At 38.3% G+C, this 27,650-nt stretch overlaps 1 protein-coding gene and 1 long non-coding RNA gene across 2 annotated transcripts in view; one reads left to right on the forward strand and one right to left on the reverse strand.

Moving 5' to 3' along the window:
• Positions 1-66: 66 nt before the first annotated feature.
• The window catches only part of LOC117874723, a 57,992-nt gene continuing 30,408 nt past the window's right edge, over positions 67-27,650 (forward strand). The window contains exon 1 of the long non-coding RNA XR_004645058.1: positions 67-402. This is a non-coding gene — a long non-coding RNA (uncharacterized LOC117874723). The remainder of the gene's footprint in view (positions 403-27,650) is intronic.
• NUP133 (nucleoporin 133) overlaps positions 5,716-27,650 on the reverse strand; it is a 58,645-nt gene continuing 36,710 nt past the window's right edge. Inside the window, exons 18-26 of the mRNA XM_034765125.1 lie at positions 26,172-26,423; positions 24,696-24,829; positions 23,295-23,453; positions 18,611-18,746; positions 16,868-16,986; positions 15,228-15,308; positions 11,131-11,195; positions 7,243-7,331; positions 5,716-6,198 (exon numbers count right to left, since the gene is read on the reverse strand). Of these exons, the coding sequence (XP_034621016.1) occupies positions 6,062-6,198; positions 7,243-7,331; positions 11,131-11,195; positions 15,228-15,308; positions 16,868-16,986; positions 18,611-18,746; positions 23,295-23,453; positions 24,696-24,829; positions 26,172-26,423 (1,172 nt within the window). The 3' untranslated portion in view covers positions 5,716-6,061. The remainder of the gene's footprint in view (positions 6,199-7,242; positions 7,332-11,130; positions 11,196-15,227; positions 15,309-16,867; positions 16,987-18,610; positions 18,747-23,294; positions 23,454-24,695; positions 24,830-26,171; positions 26,424-27,650) is intronic.

A 27,650-nucleotide genomic window follows, 5' to 3' on the forward strand; every position in this document is an offset into this window, starting at 1 on the left:
GGCAGCGAGCGAGCCCGGCCGGCCCGGCCGGAGCCCCCCAGGTCCCCTGCGCTGCCGCGGGGCTGCCCAAAGAAGGAGCTCCTGGCCCGGGCCCAGGGACCAGAGGCCGGGCCGTATAAGGAGCGTCTGCCGGGCCCTCCCCGGCCCCCGCCTCGGGCCAGGGGAAGGGGCCGGGAGGGCTCGTGTCCGAAATAATCCCGACCCCGCGATACCCAGAAAGGAGAAAGCGGCGCAGGGCTGCCGGGTGGGAGCCCGCGGCCCGGCAGCGGCCGCAGGTTCGGGGCAGCCGGGGGAGGCGAGCCCGGCTCGGCCCGAGGAAGAGGCAGGGCCGTGGGGCGATCAGCCTTGGCTGGCCGGGGGACAAGGGGCTCGGACACCGGCCCCCCAGGAGCTAAGCGGCAGGTACCTCTCCAGCACTGCTACGGCCCTGCCTTTGGCAAGTCACTTGCCCTGCGAGTTCCCCAGCGCGCACAGCCACGCTTCAGTCCCGGCCGCCTAGCGCACAGCGCCATGGCGAGCCACGCACATTTGTGTACGGTCTCTTTAAGTGGGCAGTTTGTGTCAGACACACACAGCTCGGTGGATGCTGCCTCCTAATTAGCATTCTCCACCCCAGGGGAAAGGACTGTTGCAAGGGGGACATATGTTGTTGTTGTTGTTTAAATCACTGTAGATTTTTGGGTAGAAAAATTAATTCTTGCGCAGCAGCAGCTTTCTATAATAAAAAATGCTGTGCAAAATCAGTTTTATATATAGAGGATGATAAAGATCCACGTTCTGGCTAGTTGCCAGTATAGGTTGGACAGCTCCCATGCACAGTGGGGCTGCTGTTGTTTATGCTATTTATACCACTGATATATTCAGATATATTTAAAAAAAAAATTCTCCAGAGATTTGAATCTACTTATGGTCATGTAGAGGTTTAATGGTCATTTTGGGTTGGGGAAGGCTGGAAGTACAGTTGGTAGTTGTCCAACTACGGTTAGGATAGGAAGCACAGCAGCTGCTTATGGAGAGAATTGAAATAAATGGACAGCTTAGCGGGCCAGGAAGGACAGATGTGATGCCAAAAGTTAGTGGAAGAGAGCAGCAGCCTCACTTGGAGCAATGGTAACATCTACTTTTCTAAAGTACACAGTGTACACACATGCTGGAAGGAATCTGTATGCTCAACAGGTGTTTTCTCTATGGAAGACAAAGATAGAAGTGTTCAGGTTTGTAGCCCACCATAAAATATCCTTTTATAGGTTATTTCTCTGTAAAATTAGGAAGAGGAAACTGCTCCGACATTTCCTACTGATCGTTTCAGCAACCAGCAAGATAGCCTAGATATGTAACTAACAAAGGCCTCTCTGCATCCACCACAAAAGTTATTGAGGAGATGACATTTGTAACTTTTAGGCACCCTTAAAAAATGCTTGTAATTAAATTTTAAGGTAGGGATCACAGAATCGTATTAAGTACCCATTAAATTCTTGTACAATTCTTTGCCAAACCAGGGAAGGGGCCATTCTTCCTCCATAAATAGGAATTGTATTCATCCCAACAAAGAATAGTCATAAAAGGGGGGAAATATTTAGAAAAATAGGTTGTGTAGGTAAGAAGGGGAGTTAGCACAGAAGAAAATCTAAAGCTGAAAAGGAAACAGTAGATTATGATTTATTTATGTTGAATGCCCCTGTCATGCTTTCATTTGCCCTATATGGGATCTGACCTTACATTTAAAAATCAGTTTCGTATTAGCAAGCTCTTTAAAACACACTGATTTTATTGGGTCTGATTTAAAGATGCATATGAAAAAGAAATGCATAGCATAATGGTCTGTTAAAGAAGCCCCGGAAGAGATATTGGTACTGGGAAAATGTATTCCAGTGACTATTTCTAATACCAGAAGTCTGATGTAGATTTAACCACTAGCTGTTGGATCCTGGTGCATTCCAATTGCAGTTATGAACTGTATCCATTATTGACCTGCTGAGTTCTGATTGGCTTAGAATACAGACTTGATGTGTGACTCAGAATAGCTCATCCATAAGGGTTTTAAAAAGGTATATTAGTCTTACCAATAAGCTGCCTGTGACTGGATGAAACTACTCCATCGTTAAATAAGGGGAAATTAACTGTTCATCTAGCCAGGCTCTGAATAAGCAGAGATTCTATTTGGCATAGGTGAAAGACTTTCTTTAGAAATTCCTGTTACACTTAGAAGGAAGAATCAGGTAAAGGAGATGAAGAAAGCAGGCCTGGTTTGTAACAACTGACTTTGGCGAAATTAGGGTAGGAGTAGCCAAAGGAAAATTTTTCTAAAAAAAAAAAGACAACTAAAATGTGGAGTAGAGAAAAGTGCTGGGAGAAGTCTCTGTGCTACCACGAACCACTATGAAGGAGAAGGCATTTTCTGCAGTTGGATTTCCCCAGCTGCAAGACAGCAGTAAGGTTTATCAGGGGATGGTTGACTTCTTCTTCTTCTCCTCTAACATTTAATCTCTGCAACTCCTAGTCTGGCAGCTCTCCCTTTCACCTCTGGCTGCACCCTATGTCTTTTTGCTGCTGCTTTCCATTTCCACTTCCTGCCATGCTACTGTCGTAAAGCACGCTGGAGCGGGGAAATGATTTTTCTCTGCAATTTTTTCTCCTCTTCATTCTTCCAAACTCTGTTGCCTAAAACTGAACCTATATAAATTTTCCATAAAGAGAAGCTACCTTTTCTGAGGATTTTAAGGAATCACAGTAATCAGATATTAAAAAAGATGCCCAGATTAGTTATTTCATGAGAGATGTATTTGTACTCCAGTTATCCATATGTGGTGGCACAAACCCTGCTTAAAATATTAACAGGGGAAGCATTGATATGACCTTTTAATGTAAGTGTTAAAAAAAAATTATTGGACATTTACCATTTTGGTTTTCCTACAACAAATCTCATGGTATCTCAAAGTGATACTATAGCTAAGTATGATAAATAGCAATTCAATATAGACAAATGCCTGGTGGCAATATTAATTTTCCACATAAAAGGCCACTTCCCCTGTATACGTTCTCTGGGATTGTAAACATAGGATAGGCAGGAGGGGCTAAACCAATATTTATTTTTTCAGTGTTCAGCCACCACAGCGACTAGTCAGTTCAAATTCCAGCAATAAGAGCAGGGCAAGAATAAAACTGATCTCCATAGTGGAATGTCCAATTTCTTCCACTTGTCTTGCTACAAATCACAACTTCACACCCTTTTCCATTATTCTTAAACTCGTGATGTTTACAAGTGAGGGTTGGACATTAAAATGATTTGTATCCTATACAAGGAAAGAAATGCTTAATACATTCTTTAATTATAAAATTTGTGTTACCTCCCCCCCAAACATTTGAGAACATTTTCTCCCCTATTTAATTTAGCCACATGGCTAACTGAAAACTTTCTTGCAGGAACAGGTAGTAGTCTGTACTTATTGTAACTGTTCCCCTTCATTGTAATCTTTTTAGATCTATTATGCAGCGCTAAATGAAGACCTCTTCTCTGTGCCACTATTTGAGAGAAGTTTGTTCTATAAGAGAAGTGTTCACCATAAAGTTTTGTTACTTTATTTTAATGGATAGATTATCAGAAAAGCTTGGAAATAGGAGCAAATACCAAATCTTAACTGTGCAACTCTTGTAATATACACTTTGGACCCCATGTGCCCTAATGGAAGTAGATCTCTAACAGGAATCAGTGGGAGTTCTGATTGCACAAAACAGGGGTCGGCAACCTTTCAGAAGTGGTGTGCCGAGTCTTCATTTATTCACTCTGATTTAAGGTTTCGTGTGCCAGTAATGCATTTTAACGTTTTTAGAAGGTCTCTTTCTATAAGTCTATAATAACTAAACTAATGTTGTATGTAAAGCAAATAAGGTTTTTAAAATGTTTAAGAAGCTTCATTTAAAATAAAATTAAAATTCAGAGCCCCTCGGACTGGTGGCCAGGACCCAGGTCTGAGTGCCACTGAAAATCAGCTCGCGTGCTATAGGTTGCCTACCCCTGGCATAGAATGAACAAGCACATGAAAATGGACAATAACCCAATAATCTTGACCTTTCAAATTGTATACTGACATAGTGAACACATTGAACATTCCTAATTCCAATTCCTAATATCCTGTCTTTGGAGTAGATCAAGAGCTAACAGCAATCTATAGTATACATAAACTTTAGCAAATTTATCTACTTGACTAAGTGTAACAGCTTTGAGACATCTCCCATGGCATAATCTGTGGATTATGACTGGGTACAGGTGGTTAGATTGTATGGAGATGAGTCGGAGGGGCTGGGGTTGAGAAATCCCATCAGTACATTCAAGGCTTGGCCAGAAATGTCTACATTACTAGACACTTCAAGCTAATTTTAACAAAGCCAAAGCACAGGAATAAGATATCCTTACAAAGAGTGCCAGTCATTTGATATACCATTTCCCATCTCTCGTTTAGTTTTTTAAATAATTTGAGATCCCATTTCCATTTAAAATTGTGTTTTACATGAGTAAGTAAAATTCCAATACTTTAAATTATTCCCTTTTGTAAAGTCAAAGCTGTAAGTTATACCAATAGCTCTCACAGCCATGTCACACTGTAGAAACAGGTGAAGTTTAATTGTTGACTTTTTACAAGGTTGCTAATGAGTATCTTTTCCATATTAGTTAGAACATCTCTAGATAAGTCTATTCTTCCAAACATGTTCAGCCTTTCAGCCCTGAGCACTGTATTAGCACAGGGAGGAGGGGAAGCAATGGTGCGATAGCTGTGCTTTTTAAACTAGAAATTGGATTCTCTTCAACTGATTTAACTTATGACCTTCTCAGCTGTTGGATCAAGTTGTTTTAGCAGGCACCTGGCCAGGATAAGTAGAGCATAAGGGTATGCAAGTTGCTCTGCATTCACTCTCTGGACATTAAACTATTTGTAAAAGAAAAGCTCCTCCTGCGATTTGTCAGATTAAAGCAATTTTTATATGATTTTAAATTAAACCTGTTATTTCAGTCTGAGAACCATTACAATGTTAAGAGTTACATGGACTTTTTTTATCATCGTGTCAGAGATAAGTGAACTGGGGTAAGTTGGCATCTACTAGTAAAGAATGAGTCTTCGAGTAAGGAAGGTCTTCCTGGACTCTCACTTTGATAACTGCTTTCTAGGTTTCCTGTGAGCTTAGGTTCTAGGCATTTATTGTCAATTACTGTATGGTGCAAACTTCAATCTCATTGTTTTAAAAATGTAAAAATCTATAGATAACCTTTGTATTTGTAACCTTAATCTAAAAAATTGCTCTGGATTTGTTGAAAATGTATGTGAAAAACTGGATTTACGGACAAGTTGAAAGATTGATGTATTTGCTAGGCGAGGGGACTTTTGAGTCAGGAGATCTGGGTTCTATTCCTATCTGCCACTGGCACAGGGAGTGACCTTGTGCAAGTCACTTATCATTTCTGTGACAGTTTCCTTTTCTGTAAATGGGGACTACTTACCTATCCATGTATTGCATGGATCTCTTCAGATGAAAGGTGTTGTATCAATGCAAAGTTTTATCCAAAAGCCTAATTTCTAAACAGAGTGCCTTACACAAGCATGGCTTTCATTTCTTAATCCAAAAAGCTATATATTCGGCCATCATTTAACATTTATTGTATTTTTTCCAATATATACTACCAGGGTGAAATCCTGGCCCCATGAAGTCAATGGCAAAACTCTCATGGTTTTCAATGGGGCCAGGATTTCACCCAGGTGTATGTGCCTCCAGTGTTGAGACTTCCTGCACACGAGACAAAAGTACAGAACAAATGTGAAACCAAAAGAGGCACAGAAAATGAAAATCAGCCATACATTTACAGCCAATCGGGAGAGAAAGTGAGTTTCCCAGAGAGAAATCAAGAGACTTAGCTATATTGTAAAGACTGTTAATTTCAAAAGCCAAACACATTACTGTATAAACTTTATTACAAAGGTTTAACGAAGTACATACAGAATGTAAAAAAGTATACACTGCTTTAATTCAGTTCTTTAGAAATTTCTACTTTCAAAAATGTTAAAAGTCATCATGCTTGTCCTTGAACATAGTGTTCATAGTTTGCCTTTAGCACAAATTCAAAATAAGGATTGGATTTCAAGTTGCCAAGTTCATCTGCTTGCAACAAGTCCTTCACCTCTGGTAAATATTCACTGAGCTGAACTCCTACAACACAAATAAACGTGCATTATAGAAACTGTAAGATACTTAGATAGGATGCTTGATGCCAATGGAAACATCTGTACCTGCATTTCAGTTCCTGAATCATTTTGTTTGCAGTTGTAAAGACTGTTCTAATTCTATTCCATCTACTGTGTCATGCAGTGCAACAACTCTATAAAGTGTTCTGTAAAACTGAGTTCATTGTTTAAAGATTATTATATTCCCCTCCTCAATTTGACCATTTTCATATTCTATATTTTAATAGTTATGTAAACTCCACAAAGTGCCTGTTTAACAAATAAAAAAGTATGATGAATCATACTTTTGATCAATTAAAATGGACTTAGTCCAAATGACTGGATACTGCAGCCCTTAAAAAAGGTCAAGAATCAGATATGTTGCATTTTTAAACCTAAAACTGTTCTGAAGAAATGCACTTCCATATTTATAACCTTCAAGCTTCTCTCATTTGACAATATAGCTTTTTAAAATTGTGATTATAGTTAAGGTTGAGTTACTATTCTAATCTCTTTTAGTTGCTTATAAAATTTCATCCAAAACATTCCTTTTGAGTTGTGATGTTGCTTGATTGGTCTGAACACAAGGCTTTTTGTCAGTTTTTTAAAAGTGTGAGTTAAAACAATTAAGCCATTCTGAATTATAGTCCTGGTGTCTTTAAATTCCTCCTGTCCCATAGGGGATTTTCACACTGGAGGCTGAGTTACGTTGTATAATAATGAGTTACTAAAAAAAAAAACAAAAAAAAAAACACCACACTCCACTATTTTCCTGCAAAACAGATGTAATTTGGAGGCTCCGAGAGAGAGAACTTTGCATATTTTGTCGCCTCCCTAGCAATACATAAAGCTAGAGTAGGGTACCACATGGTCACATTTTTATCTAATGAATTACTGATGCAATTTTTTTACTGCTTTTACATCTTTCTTGTTCTACTTTTTATAGATAAAAGCTGTTTATTTTGTTAAGTATGTTTTAAAACAAGGATGACATACAGTAATTTGAGAGTATTTTTTACATATAACTTACTTTCTTTCAATAACTTTTGTAGTATTTTCACAAATATACTGTCTTTAGATGCTTCAATTGGATCATCTTTACCTTCTGAACTGGACCAACTGCAACTCAGAAAGTATAAATTATAAATTGTAAAGCTGATTAAAAACTTGCTTAAATATGAGAACAGGATAATTAAAAACCTGATACTAAAACAATACATTTCCTTGGCGTATACCTGTATTCTGTGTGCATTTCTACAGTTGAAAGCTAGTGTTCGTTGCATCCTGAATGGATTATCTTTTTAATATTTTAGAGGAAAATTTTATTAAAATTGTGGCATTACAAGACAATCTAATAAAGCAGATAATAGGAATGCCTCCCTACTGACGAAACTGTAACAGCGGAAAAAAGTTATTTGCTTCAATTGGAGAACTCAGAATCAATTACACACATGGGTCTAAATAAGCTAGTTTAAACAATTATTTTAATTATTCCACAATCACTATTCTGACAAGAGTTTTATGTAAAAAGACATACTTCAGAACACAGAAGCAAAGGCAACTTGCCAACATACTTTTTCAAACAGGAGAAGCAAAGGAAGAACAAAACGTTGAGTGAAAGGTTTAAAATTTCAAGGCCCTAACTCAGCACAAAATATCCAGTTTCTGAGCTTTGCAAGCCTTAATATGTGATCACATAGGCTGAGTCATTCAAGGGAAAGGTCAGGCTGTTGCTGAAGCCCTAATTCAAACCATTCTTGCTTGGCAGAGAGGGGGAAAAAACCCTGATTTAAAATAACTTCTCTTGCTGCTAGCACTGGATTTTTCAGTTGCTGAGGTTTCTTGTCCCCAATGTCAAATGCCATGCAGCCTAGAATTACGCTGGGTATGGCTACATTGCAATTACATACCCACAGCTGGCCAGTACCAGCTGACTCTGGCCAAGGGGCTGTTTAATTGTGATGTTGATGTTGGGCTCAGGCTGCAGTCTAAGCTCTGGGACCTTCCCACCTCAGAGTCCTAGAGCTCAAGCGCCAGCCCGAGCCTGAACATCTACACTGCAATTAAACAGTACCTTAGGCTGTGAGCCTGAGCCAGCTGCAGGTTTTTAATTGCAGTGTAGATATACCCATTATTTCAGTCCTAAAATGGACATAATTACCTTGTGTGGTCACTGGGAAATGGATGGTTTGGTCAGTTCTCAGCCATGTCTCCAAATAGGTACACTAACAACAACAAAAAGTAGCATCTGGGGAGAAATCGCTGTTCCAATGAGGTCAGTGGCAAAACTCTCATTGACTTCAACAGGGTCAGGATTTCACCCATGGTTTTATTGGTGAGAAAAAAGACAAAAGTTCCCTGTTACCCTCCTTTCCCCCTACCTTCACTCCTTCTACAGGCATATGAGTGGTGAAGAGAATGAGAGAAACTAAGTCCAGCACTATGTTAGGATGTTGCTAAGCATGCTTAGCGAGTCTTGTTGTTGTACCAAAGAATCCAGTCACCATATATAGTAATCAAGTTAGGGAATGTAACAAGCTCCACCCCTAAAAGTAGGTGTTGTGGAATGCCTAATGTAGCACTTTGCAGATGCTAGAGAATGGTCACTACCTCCCTTGGAACAGGGATTAGCCTCCTTGGCTGCAGAACCTCAGGGAAGTGGGAACCAAATCTGGAAATTATATGTAAACTATCTAAACACTATTCCACCCAAACGGGTTTGAATACAGATTAGCTAGCCCATGTGGATGAGAGCCATGTTTAAAATTTGTTCTAGCAGAGTTTAAATACCATTTCTAAACTCTGTTCTTGGCCCAGCATGGACAAGGCCTAAAAACTTGTTAGGCTGTAATTGTGAAGGCTTTAATCAGGGGTAATTTAATAAGGAGTGGGGAAGGTTACTAATCAGAAATAACTATGTTGCCTGCATATTCCCACTTGTAGGATAAATGCTCCCTGGCCAAGCTTGGAGTTTTCTGGAAATCCCTGTTCTTTGGAACCTCCCCTTTAAGTGGGAGTGGCTCCAACTGCTCTTCAGCTCCTTTTGACTGCCAAAGGTGCAGTGGGCATGGAATATGCTCTTTCCTCACTGGTTATTTTTAAATATATAGAGATATACCTATCTCATAGAACTGGAAGGGACCTTGAAAGGTCATCGAGTCCAGCCCCCTGCCTTCACTAGCAGGACCAAGTACTGATTTTGCCCCAGATCCCTAAGTGGCCCCCTCAAGGATTGAACTCACAACCCTCGGTTTAGCAGGCCAATGCTCAAACTATTGAGCTATCCCTCCCCCCTTTTTTTCCTTCTGTCCTTTTGGAGCGGGGGGTGGGGTATGACCATAGTTCAAAAATCTGACTGACTAGCATTTGAAAACTAGAAGGAAAGGGTGCCTACGTGTCATGGGCATTATCTAGAGCAGTCAAGTATCAGAGGGGTAGCTGTGTTAGTCTGGATCTGTAAAAAGCAACAGAGAGTCCTGTGGCACCTTTAAGACTAACAGATGTATTGGAGCATAAGTTTTCGTGGGTGAATACCCACTTTGTCAGACGCATGTCACAAGCGTCTGACAAAGTGGGTGTTCACCCACGAAAGCTTATGCTCCAATACATCTAGAGTAGAGACTCAACTTTTCCAGACTACTGTACCCCTTTCAGGAGGCTGATTTGTCTTGTCTACCCCAAGTTTCACCTCACTTAAACTACTCGCTTACAAAAATCAGACAGTAAAATACAAAAGTGTCACAGCAACTATTAATGAAAAATTGCTGCCTTTCTCATTTTTACCATATAATTAAAAAATAAATTGATCGGAATATAAATCTTGTACTTGCACTGAAATGTATAGTATATAGAGCAGTCTAAACAAGTCATTGTATGAAAATTCAATTTGTACTGTTTTCAGTAGTGCTTTTTATGTAGCTTGTATAAAACTAGGCAAATATGTAGATGAGTTGATGAACCCCCTAGAAGACCTCTGTGTACCCCCATGGATAGGAGTACCCCTGGTTGAGATCCACTCATCTACAGATCTGTGAAGAGCAGGAGGGTTGCCTCAAACACTAGTGATGAGGAAAACTCTTCAGATCCAGTTGATTAAGTCTAGTAAGGTGGGTCCAGCACTGACTTTGGTGATCAGTCAAAGGGGCTCTATAGCTAGCTAAAACAATATTTAGGTCCCTGGTCTCTTCCAGTACCAATGATCCTGTTTTGTTGACTACAAAGCGAGGAACAGCTTACCAAAGTGTTTGGGTCCAACATCGCAGAACCAAGGTCCTTGGAACTGTCTAACTCAACTAAGTCCAGAACTGAACATCCAGCACTGCTGGCTCTAGAGAATAAGTTGTCAAAGTAGTTCTGTGCCCAGCATAAATGACATGAAAGTCTCCAGCAGTAGCGTCAATGGACAATACTCTAGAACAGTGTTTCTCTACCTTATACCAAGGACCAGCTTGCTGTCTTCCTAAACTGTGACCGGTCGTTGAGAAACACTGCTCTAGAAGATTCCAAGCTTGGGATCTGCTTATTCCACAAGTGGAAATATGCTGTTAGCCTCAAAGAAGAAAATCCAGTTTCATAGCCAGTCATCTCTCTCTCCCATTAAAGGGCAAAAGAAAATTCAAGAAACCACATAGTTGCATTTTAATTCCCTAAATGTTTGAAGTATTTGTAGAATAGCTAGAAGATTTAATGGATAAACTATTACAGAAATAGCTTTGTAAGTGATACCTCTCCCCTCCCTCTAAAAACACATTGTTCTGGACAGACTTTTCAGACTCTATATTAAACATACATACATACCATTTGAACATTCAATCTGATATTAGACGCTGGAGATTAGTACAAACATTTACAATTAAGAAAAATCAATGCTATGAATAGAGAAAATTGTACACGTCATCTATGTTCAGTTATGACCTACCTGTCTCTTTGGAGAGCTTTACAAAGAATTTTAAGCTTAAGATCATTTACATCCACTTCTTCCTCCTTCAATTTAAAAAGAAAAGGAAAATTAATATTAGCTGCTGTTTAAAAAAAAAAAAAAAAGACGAATAAAGGTTTTTTTCTAACCACCACATCACATCCAGAACCCAGAGTTGACTTGGATGCTTTCTTTACTCTTATTTACAAAAGAATAATTGATATTGGTAACAAGTACATAGGAACCTGTTTGTCTACTTCATTGCAGAGAGGCTGTACCGTCTAGTGGTCAAAGCAGCAGACCATCTCTCAAAACCCTCAAAGCAAAACTGCCTAGTTTTGTTACCACTTCAACACTTGGGACAGGTACCTGAAATGAAGCCCAGTTATGACTTGGGGTGGAAACAGTGAAAAATGCAGTAATTTCACATGGTTTTGACACAAAAACCTACTAAAACTTGGTATTTGTCCAAATTTCATTCAGTCATTTGGTTCATTTGATTCACAAATGCAGGGGCTGCAAGCTTCACATAGCCTCCGAATTCTATTCAGCTCTGCTTACTGTAGATAAGCAATAACCTCCCTGTGCCTCACTTTACTGATCTATTTCACAGGAGTTTTGAGACTTAGTTCTTTGAAATCTTCAGATAAAACAGTACTGCATAAGCACAATGCAGTATGAGAGAAAGTAAGCATTGTAATATGTATGTATGTTTCTATGCAGCTGTGTTATACCCTTGCATTGTCAAACCATCTAACTGGCCAATATATTATCATTTGACCCTGAGTAATTTTGCACTACTGCCCTAGTATCAGGACAATTGTTAGCACCAAATCTGAGAGGCTTGCAAAGGGTAAATAATCTTGTCTTCTAAAACAGAAAAGAATCAACAGGAGAGAAAAGATTGAAACTTACTCTACATTCAATGCAACATTTAGGGCACAATTTCTTGTTCTACTTTTTTTGTACGCTTGCACACATTACAAAGAACAAAACTTGTGGGAAAGTCAGCAAAAATAGTGCAAAATAAAAGCAAATACAAACAGGTCCTCTAGTTAAGAAGCCAACCAGCACAGCCCAAGCAATAGAAGAATGTGATGTGAACATAAGTAGGGCCTAAGAGATAAACCAACAGTGACTAACAGAGGTAGGTCTTAATAAATATAGAAAAAATCAATTACAGCATTATGGTAAGGCTGCCATGTTTTTCAACTGCCACCCATTTGTGGGAAAGACCTGTTTCAGGAAACCACAAATTACTGCATTTTGGTTGAGATACAGTTACTAGATGAAAAAGATGAAAGATCTCGGTGCTCATATGTCAGAGAGTTAAGGATGGTTTCACCTATTTAAACCTATTTGAGAAAGTAGTAATAGCTAATAAGACCTAAAAGCATCTGATAGAAATTAGAAATAAAAAAATAAAAATAAAAACCTTCTGAAAATATCAGTCCCATGTTTGAGCTACTGAAAAGGGAGCATTACCTACGGTTTTCAAACTTTTTGAGCTGAACCCCCTCCCACCACAAGTGATAATTTTTGGTTACGCCTCCCCCCAACCCAGGCTGGGTGGTCTGCTGAGGTGAGTCAGGGGATGGAGGTAGCACTCCCTCCCTGAGCCCTGCTATGCGGGGCTGGCCCAAGCCGCCTGGCATCACCGCCACCCCCCAATGTTACTCTGCATCCCACAGTTTGAACACCTCTAGAAGCTGTTGCTAAATGGAAGGCAGAAATTGGGGGGCATGCCCCCCATGCATGGCCTCTGCCTGTCTCAGATGGGGGTAGGTTAGACTACATTATTTGGAAAGGGGTATGCAGCCTAAAAAGTTTGAAAAGCACTGCTCTAAAGTAATGCCTTGGAAAAATGCCCTTTGATGTTTAAAGACATCTGAGACGACAGAGTGGGAAATGACTTTAGTTTTGACTTGCAAAGCCAAAAAGTTTAAGATAATGTCTCTCATAAAGGGGTTACCCATTGGCACTCTGGCAGCCATGAAGGCCTTGGCCATTAGGGAAAAGTAAGTCTATGAAGGAGGGGAGAATCACTTGTCTGAGTGCAACTCCTATTTTAGGACAACATGGGCTGATCTGGCTCAGACTTCAACCATTAAAGGCTGTTTCCTCTCCATCTGCAGCTGAGGCTATGAACTTCTCTAATCCAATATCTATCTCTATCTATATTTTAAAATCCATGTTAGCTAATCTGTTTGAAAAACCTACTGTGCCCAGGGCCAGTTGTCTTACATGCTAGCTAGGTGTTCACAATGACCAGATAACTATCACGTGTTAAAATACAGTTTACCCTATCTACATTAGGGTTTTTAAATGTGTTAGCTAACATGTCTTTAAAATACACCTTTATCGTAGTGCAGACAGACCTCTAGCACAGATATTAAGAGGCCTGGCATGAGACCTTCCTGCTCAGATAATGATGCTTCACCACAAAAGGCCATTTGTTTTCCCATTAGCCTTCTTGGGCATCTCAGCTATTTAATCCCTCCCAGGAGAAACTGAGAAATCTAGGCTGAGGGAATTCTGGAAGCAAGAGTGTGAGCAAAATCCTTGTGCTCTTAGCTTTTTGCCAGTTAGATAAGAGTGTCACTGGGACAGCTAACAAGAGCAATCAGGCAACCCATGTCTAGCCTCAAAATTCTGCAGTTTCTCTTGTCAATCATGCATCTCCATGGGTGATACAGATGAAATCCTAAATTCGGCTGACCTTGTCCACTCAGAAATTTTAGTTTAATTTATGCTTTCCCATTTGTAGTGTATATTTTTACTCAGACATCTAAGTTTCTCTAATTTAAATGAAAGATTCTTTTAAATCTTATTTTCTTAAAATGACACTATATTACTATTTTCATAAAGGATAGTGGGAACTTGGAAAAAGGCAATGACAAATGAAAGAAGAGTAGCAACTAAGTCCAGTAACCCCATTTGCTGCTATTCTCTCCCAAAGTAATGTTATTATTTACACTTCGTTCTTATATAGCAGTCAAATCAGGGTATGTGTGTTAAGCAACATTTTTCTGTTTAAAGTGGAAGAAAACTAATTCTGGGTCTATCAATACAATACACTGTCGCAAACATAAACATTTTTCTCCTTCTCCATTACATACAATAATGTGTAATAAAAGCACAAAATACAAGCAAATATTTTCTACATAAAACTTATGCACAAATAAGAATTACTTAAGAGGTATTACAAAAAGGAACTTTAACAAGGAAGAGACCATAATTTAAGGTCTAAATCATCTAAATTTAATAACTATGTGATCAGCAAAGTTATTGTTGGGCAACACAATGGCCTTATTGTAGCACTATCATACAGTAGATTCAAGCTGGAGCCTTTTCCCTCCAGACTAGGAAGAGCTGGGAACATCAGAGATGATTCTTCCCATTCCAAGAAGAAGCACAGAAATGCTTTCCAGCACTTCTGTAGCAACCTTTCCTAGATACTTCAGAAATAACACTGCTCTGAAGTGACATGGCTTTTATTTTTGGTTGAAGAATGCTGCTCAGGAGTGATGGTCCTGGAGAGCTGATTTTTGGCATTGCCAGAAGTAATTGTCAGCAAACAGGGAATAAGAGTGTGCAAGGAGAAATGATGACCTCTCAAAGATACAAGCTTAAGACAGCAAGCTTTATGCCCTAAATAGTACTATCATAATGATAAAAACCACAGACGTAGACCAAAGTAGTCTTGTCAATTTGAGGAGGCATGGCAGATTCATTTTGGATTATTTATTGGCACACAGATAAACTGATAATAGTGGACAAGTGAGTATTGTTTTCCTAAAACTGATGGACACCTCCGCCCCCTTCTTGTTTGGTGACAAACTCTAGACTGGCAAGGTTCTCAATATAACACAGATGGCCTACCTTGTTGCAGTTTACAAGGGTAAGTGTTACTTAGTTACTTTGACCTACACCACATTTGACATTATATCTCCAAAGATTGACAAACTAGAAAAGGTCACTTCCATTGGTGGGCACCAAGGGCCAGTATGTAACCCTCAAGTTACAGTAATAACACCAGCTCAGAGAAGTTAAAATATACTTCCTCTGATTCTGAGATCATCCAACCGTTTTCCTACCTCATCAATATATTCCAGCAGGTCCAATGCTTTCTTGAAGTCATACTCATTAGCTCTTCTGTTCTCATCACATATGTACAGCTATGGTATGAAAAGATTAAGTACAGAATTATTTTTAGCTTGCAAACTGATGTAAACTGATATTGTGAAGAACTCTGTGGGAAGACCACCACGTATTTTCCACTTATGTGACCTTTTCATTGAAATATGTATTGATTTGGCTGCAAGTATTTTTATGGTAAGGAATACAGTCAAGGTTTTAGACTAACATTCCACCCACATGACAATGGTCTGTGGAAAGACTATATTGGATATAAGGCTGCTATAGTACAGGTTTCAAATTTAAATGCCGTTTAAGGCTGCAACATTCCTAGCCTATTGTAGCCAGAGCTCAGCTCCACAAATAAAACGAGCTCACAGCAATATAAAAATGCATGCACTATCGTTCGTTTCCTGAAAACAGACATGCTTGCGATCAAAATTCAAAATCAACCTTTTCCATCTAAAACTGCAGACACATTTTGCCAATTCACCCTTTAATATAGAGTTTCCATACAGGAAACCCTCAATCCGGATTTTAAATTGAAATTTAAGATTAAGACAATATATTTTGTTCCCAGCCCCTGATTTTCACTTCCTGGTTGTAAACAGTGACTAAGAACACTGATATGATGGTAGCAGGAACTTATTAGAGGAAAACTGGACAGCTGACAGTCTCCCAACTGCTTGAAAAGGGATTATGTGATATCTCCTCCTCTCCCTCTTCCCCCTAACTAGCCTACTTTAAGGTGTGGGTAGAGGACTCAGAACCTGCTGACTACTAGGGCAAGTCCAAGAAGATAGAGGGACAGTAATGGCAGAATGTGCAACTTGCTGCTTCTTTTGTAGAGGCTGTACAGAGAGCAATGAATACCAGAAAAGACATCACTGGTAGGTTCTGGTTTCTTTTGATGGTGACTGTAGCAACATGTTGCCACCATGCATTCCTCTATTACTTTCTGCACACATCAGTGGGTGGTAAAAGAGAAGCAGATGAAAAGAGCATGCTATCTAAAGGACATAGGAACTGGTAAGGCAATTTGTGATTGTAGCTACTACTGCAAAAAGAAGTGAGGGACAAAGGAGAGAAAGTCAGCTCTGTCAGATTTTTGGCTGGATTTTCTGTAGGGGATCAAAGACTTTCTCTTGGCTCTCAGTGCAGCTGGTCATCAAAATCCCTCCTTCCTGGTTGAAGCCCTCCCCCCTCTTCCACTTTGCAACATCCCTGTCTTCCAAAGGGTGGCAAGTTCTGGGTCCCTTCTGCCTCTTAAGCTAGACTCCAAGTTATCATGTATCCACACAGTGCCCCAATACAACAGCTCAGCTCCTGATGCTGTTCTGATTTGCTCCATGCATCATGGTAGTGCACATGTTCAACCAGGAAGCTAAAGCAGGAACTGGAGGCAATATCTTGAAGTTTAATCATAAGCCATAATGGAGGCTTAAGTATAAATAACCAATTCATATTTTACAACTGAGTGTGGGATGGAAAACCATCCTGTAAATAACAAGAAGACAATTCAATTCTGATCTTCTCACCAATTCTGTGGAAAATAGCAGCACATAGGTAAACTTTAGCTAAGAAAAGTTGAGGTACATACATCGATAAGCTGAGGTGCAGTCAATACAGGCATGACACTGAGGTTCATCTGTTTATCAGCCAGCAGTTGTTCAGGTAAGGTCTCCTGATGTAACAGAAAACGCTCCTGTTCTGATATTTCTTACATTTAGTTAGGGGGAAGAATATTTCACATTATTATTTATATTGTGATCATTAAACATACAAATAAATTCTGACTGGTCACAAAACTATTCAGGTTTACAAAGTTATTTGTCTTAAAGAGTGTGTTTATTTAGGTTTTTTAAAATTATTTGTATTACAGAAGCACACAGACTCCCCAACTGAGACTGGGGCCCTGATGTCCTAGACACTGTACAGAGGCAGTTCTTGTTCTGAAGGGAGTACAGTCTAAATAGCCAAGACAAAGATTGGAGAAAGGACAGCTTATCCTTATTTTACATAGAGAGATTATGTGACTAGCCTACGGTCACATAGGTAGTCTCTGGCAAAACCGGGAACTCAAGCCAGATCTCCTGAGTTCCTAACTCTTCACCACAAGACCATTCTCTCTCATTCATTTGAGGCGCTCATCATTACGTTTCAAAGGCGTTTCTTCACATCAGCTATATGTTTCCAGAGTGGCTGCTTCCCCAATGTGAAAAATATGACTTTTTAACTTCAAAATTTGATGCTGCCAGTTTATTTTATTTAAAAAGTTTATGTAGGAGATTAAACATATTAAAAGCTGAAGGACACAGTTTCAAAAAGTCTGCTTAGTTACCATTAATATCCTTTGTAATTTTCAGTATTATTTCACTTGGGGTTGTACAGATTACTGTTCACCTCCCTACAAAATCTGAATGAGGAGCTTTATACGTCCCCAGTCTGAGTATTTTAATTAAGAATGAAAGTTAAGATGACAATAGTGTTGATATTCAGTGAACTGTCATTAAGTTTAAAAACACAGATAATAACAGGAAAGGGATGATTCAAGAACAGCCATAAATAGGTACCTAAAACAAATAATCAAAATACTATTGTATTAGGGATTGTGTGAAGTATGTTGTAATGTTCCCCCTGGTCGGCAATATTACAGCAGCTACTCCAAACAAATCTTTCATGAGCTTTTCCACAATCTGGTAGTAAAGATGCAGCAATAGTTACTATCATTGGAAAGATATATTACACTTTGAAAACTGGGGCAAGGTTGCAGGACCTGTATAGCCACTTGGAGAGGGGACAGGTGCTCTCAGCCTCAATGTGTTTTGAATTAAAGCGTTATGAAACCATTTCCTTACCACAAAAAATGAAGTGACATATTTAAAAAAAAAAAATTGACAACCCAAGTTAACAGTACACATGCTTAGACTTTCACATTGCAAATATACTAATAAAGGAAAACTGGAAGGCTTTTAAAGCTGCCAAGGCTTTCTCCTCCAAGTAGATGAGGGCATGTAGCACCATGTAACCTCAACTCCAAAGGCAGTCAAGCACCATACACCATCCAAGAAATGATCAGAGGTGGTTTTGAGTTTTTGTTTTTTTAAATTGCAGTAGTTTTATTAACCTATTTACCAGAGTAGCTGATAGTGCCTTTTAAAAAATAACTATACACCCTTGAACTAGGGTCCAAATTTTCCAGTGACACTAGACAACACTGATGGTGAAAACTTCCAAAGGCCCAGCACTAAGGATTTAACTTTACCATATGTAACACTAACAAGATTCTGATTAAAGAAATCCATTATCTTGCTGTTCTCTTTGCTCTGCTCTTATTTCTTACCTTCTATTTTTTCGTGCAATAGCTCCTCTGAAAAGTCAGATGCCAATGCAGCTAGTTTACTCAAGCCAAGAAGAGTTTTCTTTTTTGCAAAATATCTGGTCTCCACATTTGCCAAAGCCTGCAGCGTTCTGTGAGCCTAAAGTTAAGAAGGGTATTAGAAATAACATCGAAGGCACAGGAAGAAATAGAATAGACGGACTCCTTTAGAACTAAACCCTTATGACTATTTTTTCTTTAAACCCCCTCCCTCCAAGATTTTATAGGCTATAACTCTCCAAAAAAAGAGTCGCACACTTGGAAACTGAAGTTCTGCATTTTGCTGTTTAGGACATGTGGCAAAAAGACTTCAATATTGATGCAAAAGTGATATTAATAAAATTACTGTAACTTAATTTTTTTAAGTTGTTACAAACTTGTCTGCGTCTTAATACATATAGCTAAACGAATGTTATTGCAAAGATGATTGGAAATGTAATAATACATATGTTTAGCTAATTAAGTTACAAAATGTTAAAGCTAATCAGAGAAATTCCAAAGATTTCTGCTTCTATCTTCTAACAACAAGCAAATTACATGCAGACAAACAACATAAGCATTCATGTTTTAGGAAAATAACATGCTTGTGAAAGAAATGCAGGGTGTGTTATCCGATCAATTAATCTTGGTAAAGTGAGCGTTACTAACCCCATCCTCTTGCAAGAAAACCTGCTTGTGTTCTTAAAAACTTTAGCAAAAAACATATGATGTTGGAAATATTTTAAACTTTTGTTTATTTCTTAATGCTGAAATGACAAACACCTTTGTGAAATGCAGACTTGCAAATGTTAGCTAAATGCAATAGTCCTAATATAGCTCCTGATGTCATTGCTGTGTAAACAGTTAAATGCTTTACGTACCAACATGAAATGTAATGACCTTGCTAAACTAGTGTAAGAAGACATTTAAGTACAGAATATTTATATTAATGAGGAATTAATTAATTAGCAGCAGTGCAGAAGCAAACCCTCATCCAATGCAGTCAGACAAGAAAATCACAGTTCCAAAAACTGTCATATGGAATCAACAAATTAAGCTGAAGACTTCTGAAAGTTATTTAATTTTAAAATACTGTTTTGAGAACTAAAAAGATCTCTTTTAGAAGTGTTTGGACTTTTTGAAAACAATTTCATTTCCTATCAAACTAATAAAATTGAAAGAATATCTCAGAACAGACATTACAGATCTAGAATGGACTGATTAAAAAGAGAAATTCTCTTTTTCAAAGCTAGTTATCTGATGGTTTCCTGTTAAAAGAACAAAGGCAATTAAAGAAATGTTGCATATTCATTAAACAGACTGCATATTTCAGGAGCTGAAACGGTCACCTAGGCCAACCCCAAAGGCATGAAGCCAATGAAAAGACAGCAACTGACTCGAATCTAAACAGGCCTGAAAGTGATGCGTTTTCCTATAATTTCATGAAAACAGGAAGGAAAAGGGTATAAAAACTCAGAAGTGAGCACATCCCCCCCACCCCCACAACCTGTGTTATCCTGCTCAACAGACCCTCGGTTACACAGCACTCTATAAACAAGGTGCCACAGACAGATAAGAAAAAAAAACAGAGAAGACTCAAGAAGAAACCAAACTATGGAAAACCTCCCCAAGACTTCAACGTGGATTGATGAGAGGAATTTAACTAATAAACTTGCCAAGGGATTAGATTTAAAACTCTTGTAATGATTTTGTTGGAATATCAAAATGCTGAAACGCTGAACGGCTAACAGTTTCTCCTGTTAATCACCAAGTGCTTAGACCACGTATTCCTGGAAAGGAAACAGGGACTAAATATTGGTAAACTGATAAATAGTGGAATGTAACCAGATTTAAGATTCTTAATATTTGTAATTAGCCTGTTTTAAAGGCAGCTCCTTAAATAGCTTCTTCTAAGTAACTAATTTAAGTATCTTCTTCAATTTCATAGAATTTAGTTAAGATTGCTTATTTTGCCCAACAATAAACTGTTTGGTTATCTATAATAATTAGACAGGCTTCATTTGCCCTTAAATTATTTTGCCCATAAATTTTGGCACTTTGTACCTCAAAGCAGCACCCTGGAACCCCCATATTCACTACTGTCATATAGTTATGATACATTTTGTACAAACTATGCCTTGTGAGGGATCATTTTAAACGTCTTGATCTGTTGAACATTAATATCCTGTTGGATTGTATTTGCTATACTTGTAAGTGAGGTTATGAAGTTTTGCTATGTGAGCGTTACTGAAAAATGTTGTTAGGTTGGGAACACCCACCACAAGCCTTTCAGGTACAACAATGGAGTAGCCAGATGTGCTGATGGTCCACTGAAGGAAATCCACTCTCCTAACGACCATCTCAGAGAGTGCACATATACAGTGGAGATTGCTTCACCCACGTCATAGCAAAAGATCTTTCCAGCAAGCTGGAAGAAACTATAAAGAGGAGAAGTGACATCATGACTTGGCCTCACTTCCCTTACAACTCAACACCTGGAAACATGTCTGGAGGATAAAGATTTTGAACTGGGGAGAGTGGTCCCAGGCTGGAAGAGAGTTTCAGCCTGTGTATTGAAGATCTGTGACCTGTTTGTACCATCTATCAGGGTGAGACACTGTTTGATTCAAATCCTGTCTAGTCTATAGAACTCAGATTGTGAATTTACTTTTATTTCTTAGATAACCAACTTTGATCTCTATACTTACTACTTATAATTACTTAAAATCTATCTTTCTGTAGTTAATAAATCTGTTTTATATTTTACCTAAAACAGTGTGTTTTGGTTGAAGAGCTGGGAATACTCAGCTCAGTTTACTAGTGTGTGTCCTCTCCACATAGAGGGAGGGGCAGACTGAGTAATGAACTTACAATGGTCAGGCTTCTGACCAGGGCAAGACAATACAGTTCGGGAATACAAGTCTGGGGAGCTGGGGGGGAATTGGCTGGAGCCTCTCTACTGTTGGTTCATAAGTGGCTGGGAGAAGCATTCATGTAACTCAGTTGGGTGTGTCCCTGCCTGTGAATGTCTGTGTAAATACTGTACCTGCCAGAGGTTTGGAGCTTGCCAACAGATCATAGTATAAGAGGCAGCCCACGTTGGTGGGACAGAGGGCTCAGTGGTCCCACAGTCCGGGAACCCCGTCACATGCATAAACAGTTTTAAGTATCTAAGATACTAAAACTGAGTTCACAAATTTCTTCTCAACTTATCAAGAGAAAAGCGCCCCCCAGCGGTGGTTCACTCTCAAGGGCGTAATCGCTGTTAAAAGCTCTCCACAGAGAGACATACAGAAGCGATTACAAACGGAAGATTATTATTTGTGGTCAATCATTTGTGTTGTTTAGTTTAATGCTTTCTTTAATAATAAAATAGCCAGGGTGAATAGTTATGATTATTTTGCTTGGTCTTGATCACAGTGTTCCCCTAAGGTATGTAAATAAAACCTCTGACTAAACAGTGGGCTGAGTTGGCAGAAAGATAAATAATTAGTAAGAGCTGGCCTACCATTTTTCTTGTTTCTCTAAATATTTTTTAGTAATTTCTAAAATAGAATTACCTGGCATCCAACAATTATACCTACCCCGTTTCAGCCCACAGAGATAAGACAGATCTTTATTCCTAAACCAATGTCCAACAATTTAAATGTGTGTTTCATTGTTAGTCAAGAAAAATTGTCACATGATTAAAGGATCAAGTAAGCAGATGAATTGCTACTTTACACACTAAAGCACTGACTTTATTCAAATAAGCACAAATACCAGATCAGAATGAGCTTAAAGGGGAAGTTTGACATGCAGAGTGATTCACTTGTTACTTCAAGAATGTTTACTTAGCTAGAAACTGAAATTTATGTACAGTTCTGAGGTAACAAGTGAATCCTTGCCTATACATCTGGTATGTCAGACATGGGAGTGGAAAAATTCTGGTATGAAAATATATTAATTCAGAAATTAGTCTGACACTTTCAGTTCTTTTCTGGGTTCCTTGCTCCTCTATTCACTATGCTTTACTTTGAAAAGAAAAGTTTCAGTCCATGTGAATAGGACATCAGTTGTATTTTCCAAAAAATCTTAACGTCTTATGTTAACGTTTTACCCAGAGAAAAACAAAGTAATTTAACTCCCACTGCTACTTTACGATATATAAAAAAAGTTGGAAAGGATGATTTAAAAACAAAAACAAAACACACACAACAGATTTACCACGTTTTAAAGCAGTGGTCCCCAACCTCTCTCGTCTGGCGGGTGCAAGATGACGAGCCACGGAGGACCGTGGCGGCGGACGAGCATCCACCGAAATGCTGCCAACAAGCAGCAAGGTCTCGGCGGCATTTCAGCAGATGCTTGTCCGCCGGCCAATACGCGGGTGCACCCGCGGGCACCGCGTTGGGGACCCCTGTTTTAAAGCATCAAGAATGTCAACTTTGGGTTTCCCTGATTTTGCTGGAAGACTTATTGAAGGTGTTAGGAAATATTCATTGTGAACGCTTTTACTTTAATTGAAGGTGGGAAGGGTGTTGTTATAATAAAAGCTTTCTTGATCCAAAATATTAGTCAGTGACATCAAAGAGTCGTGACTAGTACACCCTTACACTTGTATGTGTATTCAACGAATTGTTAGTTTTAAAACAAACGTTTCAGTTAATTTTATATGAAGAAATCCTACCTTTTCCAGATCTTGACTATTGATTTCATGTAACCAACTGAGATGCTCATGAGCTTGCAAGAAACTGGCCAGCTGTCCATGCTGAGCAATAGGCTGAGATAACAGCTTTCCTCGCTTTCCTTTTTCTAAGTACCAACGAAACAGGAAATCTGAAAAATTCTAAAGATTACAGGAGATGAACACATGTTAAAAACTGATGTCAGGTTTTGTGTCCAATTTAGTTTCAACACAAATGCTATACAGACCACACGTGGTTAGAACATGGATTTACCTGCTCAACAAAACCAGAGGGAAAAGTGTTTAACAAAATGCTAGTGAAAAAGCTAGTGTTTTGATCAAAAATATAAGTGTCTATGGAAGAGGACCTACACCATTCTCTACATATTTTAATCTATAAGCAACTCAATATTTTGGTCTCAAAAGGAACATCGTTAGTATGAACTTCAGTTGTTACAGATTACATCTTTGCTCTTTACTCTTGGAAAGTTCATTGCCATCAAAAAGCAATCTGAGTAGGCAGGGAAAGTAGAATATTGGTTTGGAAGTCTGCCATAGGGATCTGAGTGGAGAATTTTGCCCCTTGTTATGAATTATTCTCACATGCAGAATCACTGTCCATAAAATGCATTCAAGACTGTGATCTTTTAATTCTCAAATTTCAACAAACTGTGTACACACTGCTTATGATTACCACACACAGAGTTTTACTATATTTTGACCAAATTATTTCTAACTCAACAGTTATAATAAAAACAAAAGGATTCTTTTGTTTATATCTTTTCAGTGTGATATATAAAACCACCATAAAGAATCATCTTTTTATAAGGCTTTAAATCAGATGCATGATTGTGGAAGTCTCACACACACTTGCAAAGACAGAAGACTCCAGAACACTACAAGTCACTTTACCTTGTTCATGTACTTGCAAGACTTAGAAATAGATTAGGATTGAACATATGTTATGTAGTACAGGTGAGTCAAACAATTTAAAACATTTTACTTTATTGCCAAAATGACTCAGAAGAAAATGACTAAAGAAGATAGAAAAAAAAAGTTAAAAATTGTTAGTAGTAACTAAACTGACTACTGAATCGCCAGTTTAAATTCATATCCTGAAGCTAACAGAATATCAGAAGAGGGATATCACCCACTAAACAAGTTAAAATCCCATTTCTAGATACAAATCTTTTTGTTCAGCAAGATTCATTTTACTTTTGTACCACTTAGAATGGAGAATCAAAAGAGTAGGAAAAGAATTTTTTAAATATAAAAATGACCTAAGATAGCAAAGTCTATTAACTGGATTTTGAAAGCCTAAAATTACCATCAGTATTTTGTTGGCAATGATTTATATCCGATCTTACTGCAGAACAATGTCTAAACGAGTGAGAAAAAAGTTACCTGATCTGCAAACTGCGTCATATAACGTTGTAGTCTGGCCTGATTATCAGTCTGCTCACACATTTGTACCAAGATATCAAAGTCACAATACTTCTCTGCTAAAGCAGCTGCCAACTGATACTGTCCTAGGGAAACTAGGGAACCCAAAAGAGAAACAAGTCAATCAAACACACTCTTTGTCTGTAAGAGGATGCATGCTGTCTTGGATCACAATAATAAAAATAATTCAAAATCCCTGCAATAGAAAAATAGTTGTATATCAAGTATGCATTCATTTGTGCTTTCAAACCACAACTGATGTGCGTGCTTATGTAAACATGCATACACGTATAATATATACAGTAAGTAGCACAATAAATCCAGGGAGATTTTCAGAGCCACACAGGCCTGTTAGGCACCCAGCTACCTCTGAAAGTAAGCACACCACTCCCATTTGCACCTTTGAAATTCTTTGGTTTCATAAATATTTACAGTTCATAATCAGGCATCACCAAAAGTGAGAAAGTAACAAGACAAAGACATTTTGTCAATGTAGAAATCAATTATAAGGATTACTAGATTTATATACACAATATGTTATTGGTCACTTCTATTTTGATTCAAGTAAAGTCAAGAGAAATGAGATTCAAGGGCCTGATATCAGTGTGCTGCTAAGGAAATTAAAGCTTTAAACTGAATACAATGCTACAGAGCTTGTATATATTTACACGCTAACAGAATATATGTATGTTAGTATAAAAAGACTAACACATGCAATTTCTTTACTTAACAAAGACTTCCCTAATTATAATATTAAAAGCTCATGGATTTAATATTCAACTGTTCTATTAATTTAATTCATTTTAAGCCTAAAAAACATCAGGTTCATAAACTTACCAAATATTGTGCTACCTATTATAAGTGAGCACTGTTTCCAAGATTACATTATTAAACCCAAAATATTTTGGCTACATCAATGACAAGTTAAGCTAGGATTATTAAAATCATATATAATCAACATTATACAATTAATATTTATGCTGTTAGATGAATGTACCACTTGATAAATATTCAAACAGATCTATGGCTAAGTAGCAACAAAGTAGACTTACTTAGAAATATATTTTAAAGCTATTTTCATCCAACACTGTCAAGTCATATTAAGTTCCTGGCATCAGGCTATGCAATAAGTAATTGCAAAGAATGCACTGATTTTACAATTCAGGTAGGAGACTTCTGTCTGCTACATAGGTTTGATTTAGGATCCCTACAATAAGAATTCCATTTTCGTCAATCTATTTCTATAGCTAAATTCCCCATTAAATAGTACAAACAAACCAACAACTAATACACTGCATAGAAATGTCATTTTACTCTAGATATGGAACATTAATTTTATTTTTTACTTTCTGTATTTGCTTGGATCCAAACATTCCATGCATTGTTTCCTAGATGAATGGTTAATCCTTACACTAAAGAAAAGAGATCATCACTTACGAAGAGGAGACAAAAGTTCCGATCTTTTCTGAATATATTCCATTTCTAGATTATTGTATCTCTCTTGATCAGCAGGCCGGTCCACAGATTTAAGCTGAGAAACAAAGCCATCTAGAAAGCAATCTAGCAGTGCCACCAACTGTTCAGCCACAATGCTACGGAGGTTACTGTCCACTTGAGGATAAACAACTTTCAGAATAATTGCATGCTGACGTATTATTGCTGTTCGTATGCCAGCTGGACCACTAGATGCTTGGAAAGACAAAAAAAATAGTCAACATTAAAAAAATTAGATTCTATAATTAGCTTGTGACTTTATATATTATGATAGTATGAAGGGAGCACAATTATAGGCATTAAAGAGACAGATACACCACCATATGCAAAAGATATCTAAAAGATTGTAGTGTTTCTCACATTTTCAGTGTTTACTTTGTGCTTCTGTCAGTGCCTGCATGTGCACTGGAAAAGCATGAGAAGTTATCACACTGGTACAGTGCTCCGGGAACCCACATGTACACAATTCCCCAGAGGGTGTTTAAAGGGAACAAAACAAAAGTGGAGCTGCTGCTGTCTTAGTTCAGCTGGCTGCTGCTTTTTTGCTATTTTTCATTGGTATAAATGGTATAATTTCTGAAGTTCTATATTAAATTTTTTTAAAATTATACACAATGTAAAGATCCCACAGGAGCAAAAGTAAATAAGAAAGCAGTGGCAGAAAAGATGTTCCTCCCCTCTCTGTGATCCCTAGACAGAACTAAGCAGTAGGGAAGTAGTGTACACACATGAGCTAGGGAGGGAGCTTTTTCTTGGGACATTTCCATAGAGCTAGGGGAATACAACAGGATCCAACTAACGCCTCTTGAGAACTATCCAAAGGTCAACAAATAGCAGGGGGAGTCCATCCCCAGATCCAGAAGGAAAGTGAATGAGGAACCTTTTGCCCCTCAGTTCTCGTCAATAAAGCAGGAATGTACTGGAAGGCCAGAGCAGATGGAACAGGAGGTGCATAAGCTTCTGTGACAAGTAGCTAGGAACCTGTTTGAGCGGAAGAGGGCCTGGGAGCTGGAAATGTCTTATTTAGAGCTATGATGGCTACGTACACCGCTGTTGGTGTGACTCAAATACCACTGGGGAAACAGAAAATATGGAGAAAAAAAATATAAAGAACACCTGAAACACTCAGTATAGAATGCACATATCACATTGCAAATTTCAAATCTGAATTTGTCAGTGACCCAGAAAAAAGTTGCAATGAAATTAGCTATTTCTTTAAATATTCCCATTTTTCTTTTATATTATTAATACTAAGCATTAATTCTATCCTTCCCATTTTATCCACAGGTTAACTCTGAGCCCCTAACTTCTTATGCCATACGTACAATAAAAAACAAGTACAACTAAAGCAATTTTGCTTAAGTAATCAACCAATTTACATACCATAAATATAGACTGACATGCTGACACTGACACATACTA

The sequence above is a fragment of the Trachemys scripta genome, chromosome 3 (genome assembly GCF_013100865.1).
Source record: "Trachemys scripta elegans isolate TJP31775 chromosome 3, CAS_Tse_1.0, whole genome shotgun sequence".
NCBI classification, from domain to species: domain Eukaryota; kingdom Metazoa; phylum Chordata; order Testudines; family Emydidae; genus Trachemys; species Trachemys scripta.